The 20,606-nt window shown below is 41.5% G+C and overlaps 3 protein-coding genes across 3 annotated transcripts in view; 2 read left to right on the top strand and 1 right to left on the bottom strand.

Annotated features, from left to right (window-relative positions):
• Nucleotides 1-1,349, bottom strand: part of HEATR4 (HEAT repeat containing 4) — a 38,604-nt gene extending 37,255 nt beyond the window's left edge. The window contains exon 1 of the mRNA XM_075192275.1: nt 1,024-1,349. Within this exon, the coding sequence (XP_075048376.1) occupies nt 1,024-1,027 (4 nt within the window). The 5' untranslated portion in view covers nt 1,028-1,349. The remainder of the gene's footprint in view (nt 1-1,023) is intronic.
• Nucleotides 804-12,251, top strand: LOC142108538 (acyl-coenzyme A thioesterase 1-like). The gene is made up of 3 exons (XM_075192273.1): nt 804-1,552; nt 8,226-8,428; nt 10,634-12,251. The coding sequence occupies exons 1-3, from the start codon at nt 1,033-1,035 to the stop codon at nt 11,234-11,236; spliced, it is 1,326 nt and encodes a 441-aa protein (XP_075048374.1). The 5' UTR covers nt 804-1,032; the 3' UTR covers nt 11,237-12,251.
• Nucleotides 12,252-15,715: 3,464 nt separating this feature from the next.
• LOC142109237 (acyl-coenzyme A thioesterase 1-like) lies at nt 15,716-20,382 on the top strand. The gene is made up of 3 exons (XM_075193338.1): nt 15,716-16,301; nt 18,180-18,382; nt 19,233-20,382. Exons 1-3 carry the CDS (start codon nt 15,761-15,763, stop codon nt 19,818-19,820), a joined length of 1,332 nt encoding a protein of 443 aa, XP_075049439.1. The 5' UTR covers nt 15,716-15,760; the 3' UTR covers nt 19,821-20,382.
• The last annotated feature ends 224 nt before the right edge of the window (nt 20,383-20,606 follow it).

The following is a 20,606-nucleotide window of genomic DNA, read 5'->3' as shown; positions in this document are numbered from 1 at the left end:
CAGTTAGACCTCGGGTTAATCCAGCCCTGGTTCTGTATATGATGACAGTATGTTTTATAATAGGACTGTATGTGTTTTGCTGCAGTTATTGGGGCAGTGTCTGCACCCCTGCAATAACTCTGCTGGGCATGTGCATTATATTGAAAAACTCTATTTTTTTACACTCTCATCAACCTGTTCCCGATTTTAATTTCTCATTTATTCCCCTTAAATATAATTGAACACAATTGTTTATTATTGTACATAAACTTTTATAGTTCTGACCAGTCTATTATTATTACTATGGTCTATTTGCACCTTACCCCCCTCCTAAAGCCCTTTCATTTTCATGCGCACCAGCGGAAGCTGGACTCAGCAGGTGTTCAGGGTACACACCTTCCAAGTTACACAACTGCAGGATATCCCAATGGGGACAGTCAGACAGATGTGAGTTGCCTATTTTTCTATTGGAGAATGGTCTAGCACTTTTCACCTGCTAGCCACGCCACCAATGGTATGGCCACATTCCCAATCGACTATCTTGGGGCCCTATGAAGTTGCTGTACCATAGCCCAAAATTCCTCTTGGCAGCCCTGCCAACAACCACAGGTGGTGAAAGCAGCAAGAACAGGTGAGAGAGCATTACAGCCTGAAAACTGTCCTGAAACTGGTGGGGCAGTCCGGAATTTGGGTGACTGTCCTGCTTAGTTAGGATTTGGTCCAACTGCAAGGACAGTTGTTAGTGTTCAGCAGGACATACCTCCCAGTAGTGGACATATTAGACCTCTATCTAAAATGCCCAGCCCCCCAAAGCCTTGATCGAGCTCAGTGCACTGCCATCAAACCCATGCTTGGATCTGTAAACCTAAGAGTGTGATGTCACAAAACAGCCTTTGCCCCGTGCTTTTTACCTTAATAGTAAATGACCCTTACTGTGCAAAGACATTCTGCCTCCTCCCTTCACTTTACCACAAGTGCATGTAGAGTAGACAGAGACTTCCACGGGTTCCTGCACAGTACAAGGTCACACGAGAACTTACTTACTCATCACTAATGCAGTCACTGCTCTGCCTACTGTCTAGGAGATTACCCCGTGTGCCCTGGTACAGCCGCTCCATGTCCGGCGTGTCTCTGCAGCTGTCCCCGGACCGCTGCCTCTTTGATGAGCCCCTACGGCTCAGGGTGTCCGGTCTGAGCCCCGGGCAGGACGTCAGCCTCCAGACCGCTCTGACCGATGAAGGAGGGGAGATCTTCTCCTCCCTGGGCCGCTACAGAGCCGGGAGCAGCGGGGAGCTGGATCTGACCCAGAGCCCGGCGCTGGAGGGCGGCAGCTTCACTGGGATAGAACCCGATGGGCCCCTGTGGGCCCTGGAGCCCCGGACTCCCCTTAGGAGACTAGTGAAGAAAAATGTGCAGAGTCCGATCCAGCTGCGCTTCTCCCTGTACCAGGACCACGAACCGCCCGGACCGCTCCTAGCCTCGGCTGCCCAGGAGAGGAGCTTCATGGGGGAAGGGGTCACCCGGGTACCGGTGCGAGAAGGGACAGTGAGGGGCAGCCTCTTCCTCCCACCCGGTGAGTATGAGATGCACAATTGGCTTTTTTTTTCCAGAATAAAATAGTATATTTGGGGAATTTATAATATTTAAAAATAAAATGTGTCTTCTTTATAACTATATATAATATACACTTTTGGAGTTGTGTCCAACAACTTTACAATCCATGTCTTTAACTCCGAATTCCAGAACAAACTCAGCCCATAGTTTGAGGGGTAAGGTGGAATAGGCGGTCTGTGCACAATGCTTTTACTTATAAGTTATAATTAGAGGGAAACACTGAAAATTATGCTTTTTTTTTTTTTATTTTATTGCGATATATAACACACAGAAATGATGCAGGACTGCCACTGTATAGTGTATAACATTGGAATTATTTTCTATATGTTAAGGTAGTGGATCCTAAACTTTCTCAGTTTGAGGCACCCTTAGGGTCTCCATAATTTTTTCAAGGCACCCCTAAGTCAAAATAATTACCAAGTTGCCCCTGCCTTGCTTACCACCGACCCTAGCCGCGGCACCCCAGGGAGACTGTTACAGCACCCCAGGGAGCCGCAGCACCCAGTTTGGGAACCACTGTGTTAAGACCTGTCTGTTCAGCCAGTGTTGCACACATAGTTCTTGCTGAACAGGGGCCACTTCTAATCTGATCAAAGTCCCTAAAATAAAAGCAAACACATTGCAAGCACAATAAAACCGCACCTAGCAGCAGGGAAAAAGTATAAATCCAAGTTCACCTTGTTATTAGTGGTATTGATGTTTACAATGCCCACACAAGTGAATACTGCAAATGTATCTTTATAGGCCAGGATTAGGCAATTGTGCCTCCCCAAATGTCTGTTAAACTGGCCACCCTTGCTGAGATACTGCCTCCTATATTGGAAATGTGCTGAGTTGCAAATTAATACACTCAGATCGTTTTGAGCATGTTGGAAAATGCAGTCAGAATTTGACTTAGGCAGCACGATGGCTTAGTGGTTAGCACTTCTGCCTCACAGCAATGGGGTCACGAGTTCAATTCCTGACCATGTCCTTATCTGTGAGGAGTTTGTATGTTCTCCCTGTGTTTGTGTGGGTTTCCTCCGTGTACTCCAGTTTCCTCTCACACTCCAAAAACATACTATTTGGTTAATTGGCTGCTATCAAATTGACCCCCTAGTGTGTCCCTCTCTCCTGTAAGCTCCAATGGGGCAGGGACTGATCTGAATGAGTTCTCTGTATAGCGCTGCGGAATTAGTGGCGCTATATAAATAAATGGTGATGATGATGATTAAGGAAAGTAATGCAAAACAGGAGTACATTTTCTCCTGAACAAAACCATGTTACAATGCAAGGAGTGCCATGCTGCCTTTGCTCCCCCCTTTACACTCTGCCATGCTGCCTTTGCTCCCCCCTTTACACTCTGCCATGCTGCCTTTGCTCCCCCCTTTACACTCTGCCATGCTGCCTTTGCTCCCCCCTTTACACTCTGCCATGCTGCCTTTGCTCCCCCCTTTACACTCTGCCATGCTGCCTTTGCTCCCCCCTTTACACTCTGCCATGCTGCCTTTGCTCCCCCCTTTACACTCTGCCATGCTGCCTTTGCTCCCCCTTTACACTCTGCCATGCTGCCTTTGCTCCCCCCTTTACACTCTGCCATGCTGCCTTTGCTCTCCCCTTTACACTCTGCCATGCTGCCTTTGCTCCCCCCTTTACACTCTGCCATGCTGCCTTTGCTCCCCCCTTTACACTCTGCCATGCTGCCTTTGCTCCCACCTTTACACTCTGCCATGCTGCCTTTGCTCCCCCCTTTACATGCTGCCTTTGCTCCCCCCTTTACACTCTGCAATGCTGCCTTTGCTCCCCCCTTTACACTCTGCCATGCTGCCTTTGCTCCCCCCTTTACACTCTGCCATGCTGCTTTTGCTCCCCCTTTACACTCTACTATGCTGCCTTTGCTCCCCTTCACACTCTGCCATGCTGCCTTTGGTCCCCCTTGATCCGTTCCTTCACTTACCTTTTCTATCAACTTCTTTCTTCTCTTGTCTTCTGTCTTCTTGCTTGCCACCGACTCCTATGCGCCGCTCCTCACTGAACGTCGGGCGTGATGACGTCACGCCCGACATTCAGTGCGAGTGGAACAGGGAGGAGGAGTGCGAACGCCGCTGACAGGTGAGTATTTTTTTTTTTAAAAGGCTTGCTCCCCCCACCAACGAAGAGGGTGGACACAGCCTGTAGTCACCGGTTCGCCAAACCGAGCCTAAAATTAGGTATCGGTTCTGGCGAACCCCACCACTGAGCACGTTACTTATTTATAGCAAACTTTATTCCCTTTTTTTTAATCATTAAATCACAACACATCAAGAAAATAACCCACAAAAAGGGTGAAGGGTGACAGTGACTGGATTTTGCCTAGATCATACATTAACTTGAAGAGAAAAACTGGGACACTCATTTAAATTTGTTCAGGTCATTAGATATTTTCTTACTTTTGTGTGCCAAAAAAAGTAAAGCAGTTATAGAAACCCATTTGTCCTTTTAATTTAGCTGTATGTGAAATCTGAATTATGGAAACAATAGCAACGTGGGTTAAATATGTCAGGTGGAAAAATGGGTTTGTCCTGGCATAACACATGTGATGGCAAAACAAAATCCACAGACCTGTTATATATTTAAAGAGAACCTGTTACCATATTCTATACTGGCTTTCTAATTGCTTGTTACTTAGTGCCTTGTGCATTATGGGTTTCCTCGTTAATTTAGTTCGCCTGGTTGAGAGCATTTACTAGAACACCCTTTTTATGCATTATGTTTTCTCACGGGCTGGCTTCCTCAACACTGGATAGCAGACATGCTATGAACCGTAAAGTCTACCCAACTCCTCACACTTATTGGAACAGCCTTATGGGCCTATTTACTATTAAAAATTTTCTTCTAAAATCCCCGTAAATGGCTGTTTTGGGGGGGTTACTGCAAAACAAACTATGTTTTAAATGCATGAACATTGCATCGCAATCTAGGATATCTGCTGCTTTGCATTCATCTTCGTTTTGTAGTGCAGTCCCCATAACAATGTGTGGGGACTGCTCCCTAACGCAATTGACTAAGTTCCAAAAAAATGCCTAATATTCAGAACTTATACACGTTGATGTACGCCGCCTCAGGCTGGTATACATTTTTGATATCGGTCAGCTATGTTAAGCTCTGCTCTGCTGGACAGCGCATGTGTGCAGGGTTGATAAGATCCCTCCCTGTCACATGACTCTTGCATACCAGGAATTCTGTGCGTATGCCTGAGGTCTGCGGTCAGCGCATGCGCACAGGGATTGAAAGGAGGAAACATCATCACAATCAGAATCGCATGGGAGGAGAAGAGAAGAGACAAGTGTAACGTGAGTTTTGTACTTCACTGGAACAGCAGTTTTTGGGAACTGCTTTTTTGTGTGAAGGTTTTTTAATAAATATGAACGATAGTTCAATCCTTATCAATGCGTTGAGGATTGAAAACTATCTTTCATATTATGCAGTGGATAATAAATAGGGGCCTGAGAGGGCAAGAGCCTAATTTATCCTTTTTTTTCCAAAATGTTAGCTATGGAGGGTCTGCCATTCTCCATTTAATAAAGAGGGTCTTATGTACAGAAGAGATAGCCAGCCAGCATAGTCCAGGTGGTCACCTATGGGGCCATGTTTTCCACAGTGCCAAGGAGACACATGTGTTTCATATATGTTTGATGGAGGCAGAGAATTCTTCAAAAAAAGACAACACTACCTTGTGGCATGGCCAAGTCATGTTGTGGAACATGACACTTTTCTATTCCACTTGCATGAGGCTTGCTGAGAACCATTTTGTGTTGTTTATGAGTGTGTCACTTTAAAGGTTAGACTCCCCTGGTTTATTGCATTATCTAATGTGAATGGCCAGAAGAGACTGAAGCAGTGAGCGTTCTTGGACTAAGAGGGCAGAGCATGATTGGATGTGAGTCACGTGAACTGCTTCAGTCTCTCCCGGTCAATGACATTAATTTATGCGATCGGACGGGGCAGTTTAATCACTTTAAATCGTCAAACTCATGCCAGATCAAGGTGTTCCTTCCATACTTATAAATGTCTTGTAACACACTTAAGGCATGCCATCCTTGGTCAGTGTCGGACTAGGGTATGAAGGGCTCACCGGGGGACTGCAACACTAGGGACCCATCAGAGGGGGTGTGGCCAGCCATAATAGAGGCGAGACCAGACACTAGAGGGGGAGTTTTCAGCCCACGAAGGACAGCTAACACCATAGTGTAGTATAGAAAGAGTACACAGTCTTGACATGCCCCTTAGATTAGACAGAACAGTCATCAAAAATTGGGATTGTCCCACTAGAATCTGAACATTTGACAGACTGTCCTACCTTTTCTTGTCATTTTCACCACTTGTGGCTGCTGGTTTCTTTAGTTGCAGCTTGTCTGGATCCCGGAATGTTGGGGACCCTATTTGGAAAAAAAAATGGGTACATTTAGAAAATTCCAACCAGCCCCGACGTTAAATCAATAGGACCCACGATTAATACTTAGGCCTTCCTCCAGCCCCAACATTAAAGTAATAGGTTTATTTATTAAATGAAAATACTATTTCCCTCCCTCAAAACAGCCCCAACAATAGTTTAATAGCATTTACGTATAATAAATATACCTATTTCCCGCAACCGGCACTGCCATTGAATAATTCATATTCACATTTAATAAATAGATCTCAAACTCAGCCCCACATTCAATTAATAGCCCCCAAACCACCCCATCTTAAATTAATAGTCCCCACTATAAAATTAAATTGCCTCACCATCACCCCACAAACAAAATAGCACCCATTAGTTAGCCACCACCTACCACACACACACACATTACATTGCCACAAGCCCGCTGAGCCATCACACACACATTACTGTGACCCTTCATCACCATGCTGTGCCTCCTTATGATCACACTGCGCCCTCCATGCTGCTTTTGCCCCCCTCCCTTCTTCAGGCCCCTTTTATCACACTGCACCATGCTGCCTTTGCCCCCTTCACACTCTGCTATGCTATCTTTGCCCCTCTTCACACTCTGCTATGCTGTCTTTGCCCCTCTTCACACTCTGCTATGCTATCTTTGCCCCTCTTCACACTCTGCTATGCTATCTTTGCCCCTCTTCACACTCTGCTATGCTGTCTGTGCTCCCCCTTGCTTCCGTTCCTTCACTTACCTTTTCTATCAGCTTATTTCTTCTCTTTTCTTCTCTTCTGTTTCCTTCCTTCTTGCAACTCCTCTCTGCCCCACTCTTCACTTAATGTCGGGCGTGATGACGTCATGGCCGACATTCAGTGCAGACATAGCAGAGAGGAGGGGCGCTGGCGCCGCGATCACATGAATATGGGTTGGGGTTTTTTTGTTTTTTTAAAGTGTCTGGTTCCCCCCACCAACGAAGAGGGGAGCCATCAGGGTCGGGGCTTACCGGGTAATAGCCTGGCTCCCCGGCGGGCCAGTCCGACCATGTCCTTGGTTCAATACATAGGTCACATATTAGTTTGTAGTTGTAAATCAGATTTTTTTAAACTATTTTACTGCCATAGAAGTTTATAATTCATTTACTATTCATGATTATGACAAGAAAAGTGACAGCTTATCAGGCAAAACACCTCAAAGTCGGCATATTTATAAAAGCCCCGTCAGAGCTGGTGTATTGTGAGACAGATAGGTATCGTGGCACACCATGTTTCAGGGGGAAAAGAGGGTATGGTGCAGGACATACAAACAGTAATATGTTGATCCATTTCAAATATTGAACAATGTGTGATATGGCAGATATGTTGTTTTGCAAATAAATGCATTATAATAGTTATATATGCATATTATATCATGACACCACAGGTTAAATGTGACTTTTCAGTCTGAATAACAGGTGAGATCTATTTCTCTATGTAAGCCATGTGGAAAAATAAACATCATTCTCTATATGCTACATAAATCCAGAATGCCTTTCCCTGATTGGGTAGTCTATGTATGTCTCATTCTTACAGGTTTTAATACTTATCAGGGTAATTGAGACACATCATGATGAGGATTAGTATAATGTCTGACTACAAAGTTTTTGTGTCTTATGTATACAAATCTGCACAGGCATTATAATAGATAACTTCTTTACTGTCACAGGTGAAAGATCCCGTCTTGCCTGATAAGCTATCACTTTTATCATTGGATATATACGTTCGGGAAGTGACATGGCCTCAGAGGATGTTCAGAGTACCAACATTTCACAGTGGAAGTGAAAAGAGACTGACCCCACTGTAATATTCATATTATCACTTTGTATTGTTATAATGAGACCTGTCAGATGATGTCAGTCTCTCTACAGTTTACAAGAAATATAACTTATAACATATAGCAATCCTCTGTGGGGTTTCCTGTGTGGATCTATATGTTTGTATCAGCAACATGTGTCTGGCTCCAACACTATATAAGAACTTCAAGTTCCTACTTTTAAGCTATAAGCCGTGTGAGTTGTCTCAGCTCTGCACTATAGTATGGTGAGCAGTGGGTAAGAGGTTTTTGCATATATATATATATATATATATATATATATATATATATATATATATATATATATATATATATATTTCATTAGATTGGCCATGTAGAACCATGTGTCACAGTCTTAATTTGTAACAAATTATATATATATACCTTCAGGGCCTGGACCATTTCCTGGTGTTATTGAAGTTCAAGGGACTGGTGGTGGCCTCCTTGAATACAAATCTAGCTTGCTGGCTAATAAAGGTTTTGCTACCCTGGCGTTGGCCTACTATAACTATGAAGATCTGCCAAAACAAATGAAGGATTTTCGTTTGGAGTACTTTGAAGAAGCAGTAAATTATATGTTGCAGCATCCTAAGGTAAGACGCAGGGCACATTCATCTGAACATGATATTTTCTGCCAAACCTCTTGGTAGAGGTAGCACAATAATACTGGTGTATAGCCTATTTATCCGTTCTTTTTAGGCCTAAGGCAGGACACATTATAGGATTGTTCATAACAAGTACTCCTCAGGCAATAGGAAGATCGGGTGCTTGGATACTTACCGGCTGTCTGGGATTACATAGTATTCCAACTCAACAAGTTAATCCAGGACAGACTTGTTGGAAGTCTGCTGAGAGTAGTTATTATCCCAATGGAGAAGTTTTAACAGCATTTGGCATGCTGGATTTAACTTCCAAGTGTTTCCAAATCACAGAACAGCACATGCGAAAAAACAGTAGGACTATGTATGTACAGTCCTTACAGCTGACTGGTATATGTTGGCAATGTAGTCACAGACAGTCATTTATAAAGTAACATTCCCTTAACCCCACAAGCACACAGGTAGCATTACGCTGGAGTCCTTGACCTCTGCTATTCAGGACTGGAGTATTTGCAATTCCAGTACTGTTGACACTTCTGTTAGCTGCCATTAATCTTGTCTAGACATTGTCTACAAACAATACCACCGGCAACTGCCGATTGTCTAAAATAAAATACTCAAGTGATTAAAATAGATGTAGAAACTCTTGTAAAGATTACCTGTATAAACAGTGACTTATAGTGATAGCTCTTAAAATTAGTGAGTTCTGATGATATCACCTCACTTAGGACAACTTGGACTACAGCCTTGTGCTTTTATATAGTAATAAAACTCCATAATGACCCCTAATATCCAAATAATTTACAGTAGGGAGTCCATTATCCCATATATACTTATCACAGAGTTAGTCAAGATACTGTGCACATCTGACTACTGTTACTCCTTGATCATCTTCTCTGGTGATTTCAAATGCAAGTGTTGGTAGAGCTAAAAAGAGAAACTCAGTTTTAATGACCTTTTATGTTTTTTTTTGTGTTATCAAACAAAATGTAACATCAATTGCATATTCAATGTGGTCGGCGACAATATAGATTCCTTTGTAACAATTTTAACTTTTCTAAAAATAGTACAGTGTGAACATGTTTCAAATAACTCAGTGTTTTAACAAAATTGGATCATAAACAATAATTGTGGAAACTGTTCTACAGATAACTGTGAAAACAGAGAGGTTGTCCATAGCAACCAATCAGCATGTTTAGGAAATGAAAACAAATATGTAGTTGCTATGGGCAAGACCACCGTTTCTTGTTAGCTACATGTAGAAGAGATTTTATTAATGTCCTCTGATGTGGGTAAAGATGATTTAATTTCCAACCAGAAAAACACAGAATTATTAGTGATACATAATACTGAATGGATAACACTCTTTTTTTTTTTTTTAGCAATAAATATGTTTTGTACATTTTACTTATTGCGACAAATAAGAAAAACTTAACCCAACTTGAAGAGGGATACATTCCCAAGTATTCCAAACTGCATTAACTAGAAATCAAAGTTAAATTTTACAAACTTCACACAGTATGTCAGCAGGGTCACGTTAAGACCTTGGGATATTCAATTATTAACCAGCAACTGCCAACTTGCCAACTTGTAGAGCTCTGGGCATCAGAGCTCTACAAGTTGGCATAGGAGATTGTAAGTTAAGATCAGTAAAAATAAATAAAAATTAAAACAGAGCTTGTCATCCGCTACAGCAGTTTCCAGCCCCAAAATATTTGCCCTTCCAACCAAGGATGACCATAATAAAAACTTCTTGATTTACAAAATTATTTTATACACGAAGTAGACATTTATAATATATTACAAATAAGGCAGCTTTTATTGTAGGTTTGGTGGATCCTTTATAGTAAAAAAAATACTTTTCATACACTCCCTTCTTCAACTAAATATGATTGTTGGTGTCCCTCCCTTAGCGTGTCTACCCTTCCAGACATACAGTGCCCTAATCTCTGTATTCCCCATACCATGGTGCCAATAATATGGCTGCAACATTTCAACGAACTATGGCCTCATCACTTCGGAAGTCATGGCACTGTACTTCTCTAAGGTTTGGGTGCGAGATATTAGACCTCTTATTCAGCTTACTGGGGAAGGGTCGAGGGAGGGTAGTTTTATGATGGTTCATGTTTATAATCCTAATGTGAATCTCTGATATAAGTTAGCCAGTTGGAGCCTCTGATTCTTTTCTCTGTATTTTAGGTGAAGGGTCCAGGGATAGGTCTTCTTGGCCATTCTAAAGGTGGAGACCTGGTGCTTTCTATGGCCTCTTTCCTTAACGGTATAACCGCCTCAGCCGTTGTAAATGGCTCGGTTGCCAATGTGGCCGCAGCACTACACTATAAGGACATTACACTCCATCCTATTGGCTATGATTTAAAAAAGATAACATACCCAGAGCCAGGAATGGGAGATATCCGAGATATAATATACAATCCACTGGAGGAAGCTAACCGGAAAAGCCTCATTCCCGTTGGCAGAGCAAAGTGCAAGTTTCTATTCCTTGTGGCAGAAGATGACAGGAACTGGAAGAGCGACTTCTATGCTCATACTGCGTGCCAGCTTTTGGTAGAACAAGGGAAAGAAAAGCCAGAAATTGTGTATTATGCTAAAGCTGGTCATTACATTGAGCCACCATATTTCCCGTTGTGTAAAGCCTCCATGCACAAGCTTATCGGCCTTCCGGTGGTTTGGGGAGGAGAACCAAAAGCCCATGCTGTGGCACAAATGGACTCCTGGCAGAAGATTCAGGCTTTCTTTCACAAGCACCTAAACAAACAAAGCATGCCCAATCACAAGCTATGAACATAATTCCCTATGGAAAATAATATAACATATGTATTATGTTTTACTCACTGGAAGGAAATCTTTTTTTGAAGAAGACATATAATGAATTGTTATCTTTTGTTCAAAAATTTTGCTCTGGCCATTTTGCTTTTTATTTAATAATGTTTTATTGCTATGTATGTTTCATTATAATGCCTTTTGCATAGCAGCACATATAACAGGTTTCACTAATGCACTATAGATTTTTATTGAATATCCATAGGAGTTACAGGGCCTGGTACATCTACATAAGCCCCTTTGCGCGCCATATCTTCAGTGAAATTGCTCTGCGCAAGCTCAGAAACGGACCTTACGCCAATTATTGCAATTGCTTGCAATTCATATCCGAACGCTAATGATACTTAATACTACATATGACTTGAAGGGTGGAACAGAGGAGGGAAAGGGGGTGAACGTAGGCAATGTTCATTAAGGGCTTGCCAGTGCAATGCAGTTGATTTAAGCTTTGTGTTTCTCTTATGTATGGTATTTTTGTAGCTGTATCATTGGCACCAGCTACAGGGCATGTGTAAGTGCCAACTGCTGGTAATGACTGACAACAGCATCATCTTTGTATTAAAAACTACACCCAGGCGTGCCCCTAGTTGGCACATAACCTGTATGCAAGTAAAAAAAAAATAATTTTCTCCTATTATTTTTTTTTTTTTCAACACATTTTTATTCATAATTTTAGTATTATGAGTTAGTAATTTCTTTTATAAATATTGTTTTTCATGTGTTCTGATGGGACATTATGTTGCACATATACAGGTGCGTATCCTGCACTCTGTTCTGTCTGTCATACAGCAAGTACTGTAAAGGCAGAGCCTGCTTATATCCAGGTCCAAATGGAAACGCTAATGAATGCGGGCACACATACACTTTAATTCTGCGCTCCTTTGTAAACGCAACTTGTGTGCTGGTTGTTTTCGAAGATGGGATCGGGCCCACAGTGTCTAGAGCTATGGAAAAATAAAATATACTTCAGACAAGAGCAACACAGACAATGTTGTGTGACAGTAATAAAGGCTTGGTACATAGACCCAGAGCCAAGGAAGCAAGTTGCTAGCTAATTACTATGTATGCCATTAGTTGTTACTGGAACAGAGACAACACCATCAATGCTTGGGGTTCGCTGGCGTGAGTGTTATGTGATCATTCACACCATCATTTATTTATACAGTGTCACCAATTACACAGTGCTGTACATGGAATATTTGTCACTCACCCAAGTGACACATAATCCCTGCCCCAAGTCTAAATTCCCTAACATATACTAGGGTAAATTTGACAGCAGCCACTTAACCTACTAGTATGTTTTTGGAGTGTGGGAGGAAACCAAAGCACCTGGAGGAAACACAAGAAAGTACGGAGAGAATATACTAACTCCATACAGATAGGGCCTTGATTGGAATCAAATATATGACCCAGTGCTGTCAGGCAGCAATGCTAACCACTGTGCTGTTATGCTTCTCTATTTTTGTGTTAATTCTGCCTTTACTCTGGTTCATGAGTGTTTCCAGCTATCCCCTTGGGCATTTATTGTTCTGTTTTTAGCAAAACTGTTAACCTGCAATGCAGCTTCCTATCCAAGGTTAGTTGTCAAGGCATGGTCATAGCTCAGAGTGTGCATGGTACAGCACAAGCTTAAAGTACTCAGCAACTCCAGCTAGGTAAATACACTTGGGGTCATTTATGAAAACTGTTTGATAGGAAATAGGTGCTGTAATCCTTAGCAACCAACCAGAAAATGATTTTCATTATACCTGTTGTACAGTGTAACACAATACAGGCTAACAATAAACCACTTGTTAGTATGTCTTGGAAATGTGTTTCAGTATATACAGCATTCTTCTCTTTAGCGCGGTCCTCTATCTCCTTACTGGCCTGTATGTTTCATCCCATGCTCACGATTACCAGAATACACTGACACTCGTAGATAATAATAGTATTGCCTGCTGTAGGTAGATGATCATAGCAGCCTTTGGACAGCCATTACTGAAGTTTTAAAACTTTGCAGTACTATAATATATCTCCCTGAATATAAAATTGCCAAAGAGGGGAATTTAATGTCTTTGTAAGCAGATGTATATTTATTTGCATCTGTCAGTACGCCACATAAAACAACAGATTTGGCTATAAAAGAACGTAAAACAGCTTATTGTACATAGCTACACACTCAACAGATACATAAAGCTCATGCAATGGTTACTATCACAATAAGAAAATGAGGTAATATAGGCAGGGGTATTAGAATGACATCAACTAGAGCCCTCTTGAAGCACCTGCTGATCGACTGTGAGGTCCATGCATTGGTTCAACATTCAAGGCAAAACAGACTAGCAATTGTAAATCAGGTGACTACAAATAATAGTCTAGGCCATGAGTGAGCAGTGCAATTTGTCAGGAAGGTCACAAAAAAGGATCATGATTAGTTTGTAATGTCTAAGTCCCTAATCGGACCTAAAATGGCCTTTTGTAAGAAAAGTCCAAAAATCAGGCAGTGGTCAAGTAAACGTGGAACTTGCCAGAAGAAACCTACAGTCTTCAATGCATGTTTCTCATGGTGAATCACTGCTCTATTACGAGAGAAAGTGCCACTAAACACAAAGGGCCAGATTTACTAAGCTGCGGGTTTGAAAAAGTGGGGATGTTGCCTATAGCAACCAATCAGATTCTAGCTTTCATTTATTAAGTACCTTCTACAAAATGATAGCTAGAATCTGATTGGTTGCTATTGGCAACATCCCCACTTTTGCAAACCCGCAGCTTAGTAAATCTAGCCCAAAGCCTTTCTGCATGATCGCCTCTATTTCATGGTGAAGCATTTATGACATGATAGGGGTGGAATATGCTAGAATGAAAGTGGGAAGTGCAGCACATATACTGGTCATTGGTGAATGTTTGTGAGGGGCAACAGTCGTCCTAGAGCACTAAAGTATATGTGTTTGTATTTCTAATATCACAGAGTGAGGACAGTGTGTTTAGTCTATGTGTCAGGTTAATCCATGATTGGATGGTGGTATGTTCTTTATCTTTACTAGTCATCTGTAGTTTGTGGTAAGGTAATCTGATGCTCATGCTGTTATCTCATAATGTGTAGTCAGAACTCAAAATTTTATAAGAGAAATAATAACCAAGTGGTGTTGGGGGGTTGTTAATAACACTGCTTAATGTTGGAAAAAGCCCACCTTTGTAGTAGAGAGCTGGGCTGGGGGGAGCTTTTGGAGGTAGTCATTGAATCACAGGATTGCTGCACTATAGGTAAGTCCAACTTTGCATTTTATTATGACTTGGTGAACTCCACTGAAATTTTTAAGTTTTGGATGTTTAAGGACCGAGACAAAGAGCAAAAAAGTGGAAACACGATGCCTTGCGCAAAACACCTGAGACCATGCACACACATCAAAAACGACTTAGGTGAATAAAGTAAAAAGATTAAACGGAACACAAAATATCTATACAAATTTGAAAGACATGTACTGCATATAATACATTTATGCTACAATAAGCAGTTCTAAGCACATTATAGACAGCAGGGTTTAATCAATTGAATTATACCTGGTCATACCAAGAGTGGAATACAGTTAAAAAAAAAATAGAAAAAATAATATTCACAGAGAGGACATCTTACATCAGTGGCACCTAAAGTGTGCGCCGCGGCTCCCACGGGTGCCGCGGCGCTGTCACAGGGCTGACGCGGACAAGCCAGAAAACAAAACCCCACAAAAAAAATGTACCAATCCGCACGGCGCCTGGGACCCAGCATCCTCCTCTGCTCGGTCCCGGGCGCTGCGCAGATTGGTAAGTTTTTTTCTTTTCTTTGGCTGGCCATGGCAGAGGAGGCAGCGTGACAAGGGGCAGAGGGGGCAGCGTGACAAGGGGCAGAGTGAGAGGATGCAGAAGAGGCAGCGTGACAAGGGGCAGAAGGGGCAGCGTGACAAGGGGCAGAGTGAGAGGGGGCAGCGTGTGTGGAAATGAAGGAGGGCACAGTGTGAGTTAGCTGTCAATTATTCTTTGACAGAAATAGAATTAAAAAAAATATATAAAAATATTCTTTTCTCTTGGATTTATGTGTATTATTTTTGCATACAATTTAATAAGTATTTCTGTCCTGACCTAAATACTTATTACGTTTTTTTGACCAACTACTTCTAAAACAGGACTGCTCGGTAATTATTTTGGAAGGGTGCCTTGAAAAAATTATGGAGACTAAGGGTGACGCGAACTGCAAAAGTTTGGGAACCACTGTCTTACATATAAACCAAAAAAAAGGTATGCCTAAGAGTGATTCCTGCTCTGAAATTTGTACTGTTCAATAAATAAAGAAGTATTTAGGTATTCCTTATAGTGAAAGTGTTATGCTCTATGTAATAATCAGAGTTTACACTAGATGACAGTTTGATGCGCTCTGTGATCTACTAATCTGGGCTCTCTGATGGTCACATGACTGCCTGCTGATCAGCTGACCTGAGTGCTGTTGACAGGAGACTGAGCAGAGACATGCTGCGTGCTGCCACTCGCTGGGCTGCAGGCTGCTGGAGAGCCCCATATAAATATACATTATACAGGGCAGTATCTCTGTCTGTGTCCCCTCAGTCTGCACTTGCAGATGAGACGCTGCAGATCAGAGTACAGGGACTTAGTCCCAGAGAACAGGTGACAATAAGGGCTGTAGTAGTGGATGAGCAGGGCTGCCTCTTTGACTCCTGTGCACACTATGCAGCTGATAACTCAGGCACTGTGGATCTGCAGAGGGATGCTTCACTTGGGGGTGACTATACAGGGGTACTGCCTATGGGACTCTTTTGGAGCTTGTCTCCCGCTGTCATGGAGAAGCCCTACCAAAGATTAGAAAAGAAATCTGTACACAAGTCCCCTATGGTCATGGATATGTTGGTTCACAAGGGGCACATGAATCCTAGGGCTATACCAAAGGATATGGCAGCTAAAATTAAAATAGAGAGACAGTTTTGTGCCCCCGGAGTGCGCAGGATCAGACTGAGAGAAGGAGCAGTTAGAGGCAGCCTGTTCTTACCACCAGGTAATATCCATCTTCAATGTCAGATATTTCTGTGTTTTTTTTTTTTTTTTGTAATGTTCTATAAACTTAGAATTTTGGAAAACAAATAATGGTATTGTACAGTGCAAATAACTAGCAGGAAAATACAAAAAATAGTTATTTTATTTCAGAATTAGCTTGTTATTGAAACAGTATTTGAAAAAACAGTAGATGATAGACATGTAAAACATTAATAAAAACATGTTGTATTAGGACAGAGACTGGGTGACTTCAAGGGGAAGTATCTGGTGTAACTTTCTTTTTCATTACATCATTAATATTCATAATCACAATGTCTAATAAATAAATTGATTTTACTTTTCTTTTTAGATACACAAAAATCATCAATTTCTATTATTAATGAAAAAGCTTTGCCTCCATAATTTACTAGTTTTATTAAGGACAATCTATTATTGGAATGGCCCCTAGAACAGAACACTAGTATTAACATTCATGGGTATTCCAGTAGTTAGATGTGTGAATCCCAGGAAGCCGTCCCATGCAATTAGATTTTTTTTTTTGGCATAGACATCCCACAGGCGACCCACCACTTCTTTCAATTCAGTAAATAATGAAAGTTGTTTGTTTACATAATCTGTATAATTTTCTTTATAATCTGTTATGATCGATTTCCACTTAGCAGTTTCTTCCTATGTCCAACAGGTGGCACTGTTGTTGTTTATTAAGTTTGGTTGAAGACCAGGGGCTAGATTTACTAAGCTGCGGGTTTGAAAAAGTGGGGATGTTGCCTATGGCAACCAATCGGATTCTAGCTTTCATTTATTTAGTACCTTCTACAAAATGACAGCTAGAATCTGATTGGTTGCCATAGGCAACATCCCCACTTTCTCAAACCCGCAGCTTAGTAAATCTAGCCCCAAGGGTTGAATTTATCAAGCTGCCGGTTTGAAAAAGTTGAGATGTTGTCTATAGCAGCTAATCAGATTCTAGCTGTCATTTCTTTAGTATATGATACAAAATGACAGCTAGAATCTGATTGGTTGCTATAGGCAACATCTCCACTTCTGAAACCTGCAGCTTGATAAATTTACCCCTAAAACTTTTTGATGGACTACAGTATGAACCATGGTATCTGTCTGTTCTTCTCAAATGTTTACACACGGGTGCATAACCTTTAAATTAATTATCATATCTTGTGTTAGTATTTAATTCATAGGGTGATCCCCTTCCAAAGGTGGTGGATATATATATATTTTTGTTATTAGGTTTTAATGAACAACAAGAATAACACAAGCAGATGCCGCACAGAGGCAGTAAAAGAACATGCAACAATGAGTCTGTATAGATTGGTACATAGAGGCAACATCCCAATCAATGCACAAACTTTTCTGTAATTATGTAATGTAGAAAAATACCGGAGATGAAGCTCTCAGTCACATACTTCATAAAAAAACAGCTGCCACAAAAATGTGATGGATATTTTGAACTGTTTCAGTTGTTCTTGTTTTTCTTCCCTTTTGATCAACAAAATCTTGTTTTTAGAAAATCCAAACTAGCTTTGTTTTGACTTCACTAATTTTGTAGATGAGTAACTTTCACCACCCCTCCCTCTAGAATGTAAGCTTTCTAGGGCAGGGTCCTCTCTACATATTGTCTCACGTCTGTCTACTGTCCGTCTTCCTCGTACGTCCCATTATGTCTTTTGCTACATTGTGTGTGAGTACCTACAGCATTACTCACACTCACCTGTGCTTTTTATGCATATTATCTCATCTGTTTGCTTACTGTATCCGGCGTTACGGAATCTATGGCGCCTTATAAATAAATGGATTAATAATAATAATACACATTGATGGCAATTCAACCTAGATGGTTAACTATTCCTCAATCCATTCCCAGGTGAGGGCTCCTTTCCTGGAGTGATTGACATGTTTGGGGATGACGGTGGCTTGGTGGAATACCGTTCCAGTCTGCTAGCCAGCCGCGGTTTTGCTTCCCTGGCACTGCCATATGTCGCCTTTGAAGACCTTCCACCTGCAATGACTGAATTTCACCTGGAGTATTTTGAGGAAGCTGCTAAGTTTTTGTTTCGACATCCTAAAGTAAGAATGTATAGAGCTAATCTGTGTCCTCTTCTCCAGTCAGATCTATCATCTGCTCCTACAAAGATTTTCATAGTTTTTCAACATTTCTTTTATGTTTCTTTGGAAAAAACTTCTGATGTTAAAACTGTCATCTCAGCCTAATTTACTACTGAAATATCAGATCCCCAGTCTTTAGTAATTAGTGGAAGCAGCTCACCTCAGCACGCTGCTCTTTACCTATTTCTTCTGTTTACATTACATTGAATATAAGCATTCTTTTAATAACTAAGGTAAGGAGGAAATTATATTGTGAGTTGTGCCAGGCAGCTGTTGCAAGATAAATGCCAAAAAATAACAAGCAAAACAATTCTTTATCCAACGAGTCTTCTATAGTACTAGAAAAGGGTCACATTTTACAAAAAAAAAAAAAAAGTATATCTATTTCTTTTGTAGGATTAAAGTCCTTGTTCATGGTATGTCTTGTCTGCAGCAAGCTAAGTAATAGATAAATAAGCATTATGCCTTGTGTTATGCTTCATGCTCTTTAATTTCATGAGTAGAACGTTTCGAACGCTTTGTCCCGCTATAGTTACTTAAGCTGTGGCCAAGCCATATAGTCTATGTCACTATTACTGTACTGCAAAGCTCATCCCCCTTTTATTGTGACGTTTTGTTTAATTTGACAATCAACCCTACAGCATTCAGCTTCTAGAGGTAAGCGGTCACTCTCTGTTTTTGTTTTTAAATAGAATTTAATATTTTTTTTAGGATGCGTTCTTGTTCATAGGCCAGTCCTGTTCTCCAGAAATGTAAAATACTAGTGAACCGTTCAAATGACTATTTTGTTCTCCTTCCATTCACTATGTAGGTGCGAGGGCCTGGAGTTGGCGTGATAGGAACTGGGAAAGGCGCAGACCTGGCTCTTTCCATGATTACTTTTCTACCCCAGGTGGTGGCTGCAGTTAGTATCTCCGGCTGCTGCGCCAACACAGCTGCCAACCTGAACTACAAAGATTTCACCATCCCAGGTCTGACATACAACATGAGCCGGGTCCGAGTCTCTGAAACGGCAGTGTTCGATGTCTCCGAAGCTCTTGATGATCCTCTGGATCCGGCTAACAGCCAGTGTCTCATCCCAATAGAGAAAGCCCAAGGTTCATTCCTGTTCGTTGTAGGAGAAAACGACCTAAATTGGAAGAGTTCTGTGTATGCCAAAGCAGCCATACATCGCTTGCAGGAAAACGGGAAGACTAACTTTAACCTGTTGACTTACCCAGGGGCCGGGCATAGGATAGACCCACCATGCAGTCCTTTCTGTCCGGCTGCTGTTGACAGAGTTCTGGGGGTGCCTATTTTAGGAGGAGGAGAACTTAAAGCTCACTGTCAAGCCCAGGAAGATTCCTGGCAGAAAATACAAGATTTCTTTTGTTTGCACTTGACAGAAGCTGAAAAATGAACTGAGGTGTATACTGCTGCCAGTAGGGAGAGGAACCTCTATGGGGTAACAGTGCTTCATAATATGATGCTTTACAGTTTGATGTGATCTGATAGGTGCTATAGTCTACTCTGTGCCACACAGACCCACGCATTAATCCTAAGAAGTTTTCTTAAGTGAATTCAGTATATTTTAAGAAACATAATTTGGATGATGTATAAGCCAACTAGTATACAGTATTTGGTTACATCTGAAGTGAGTGTAACAGCTTGAGGCTTCTTTGAACAGTTTATACTCGTGGTCTCTCCATGTTGGAGAGACCATGAGATCATAAACTATATGGATTCTGATTGTTACAGCACCTTCACCATCTGTGCTCCGTTACCGCTGAGTACTGTATGTCAGAGAGCAGAGCGGGAGGCTGGACCTCCCTCGGCTATTGCTACTATTTGGCAGATATGTTGTGAATAACTGGCACTGCCTGGCAACCTCTGTAGCCAGTCCTTGCAGTCAACCATCTGTTTCCATGGTAACAAATATTTTTGAGTGGAATTACCCTTTTAAAGTATCAATTTTCAACAAATTTTGTGTCTATAAAATATTTTTTTTCATGTCCAAGAAGTTTCAATATATTTCCCAATGATGATACTGGTCCAGTCCAATTAGTTGATATTTTGTTCACTTACTGTATACCGGCGGTTTCCAAAGTGTGCGCCGCGGCTCCCAGGGGTGCCGCGGACGGGAAGAGAAGAATGAAACAAACAACAAAAAACTTACCAATCCGGTTCTCTTCCTGGCCCCCAGGAT

Source organism: Mixophyes fleayi, chromosome 12, assembly GCF_038048845.1.
Source record: "Mixophyes fleayi isolate aMixFle1 chromosome 12, aMixFle1.hap1, whole genome shotgun sequence".
NCBI lineage: Eukaryota > Metazoa > Chordata > Amphibia > Anura > Limnodynastidae > Mixophyes > Mixophyes fleayi.
Note: the sequence above shows the minus strand (reverse complement) of the source record. Positions and strands in the feature narration are given on the sequence as shown.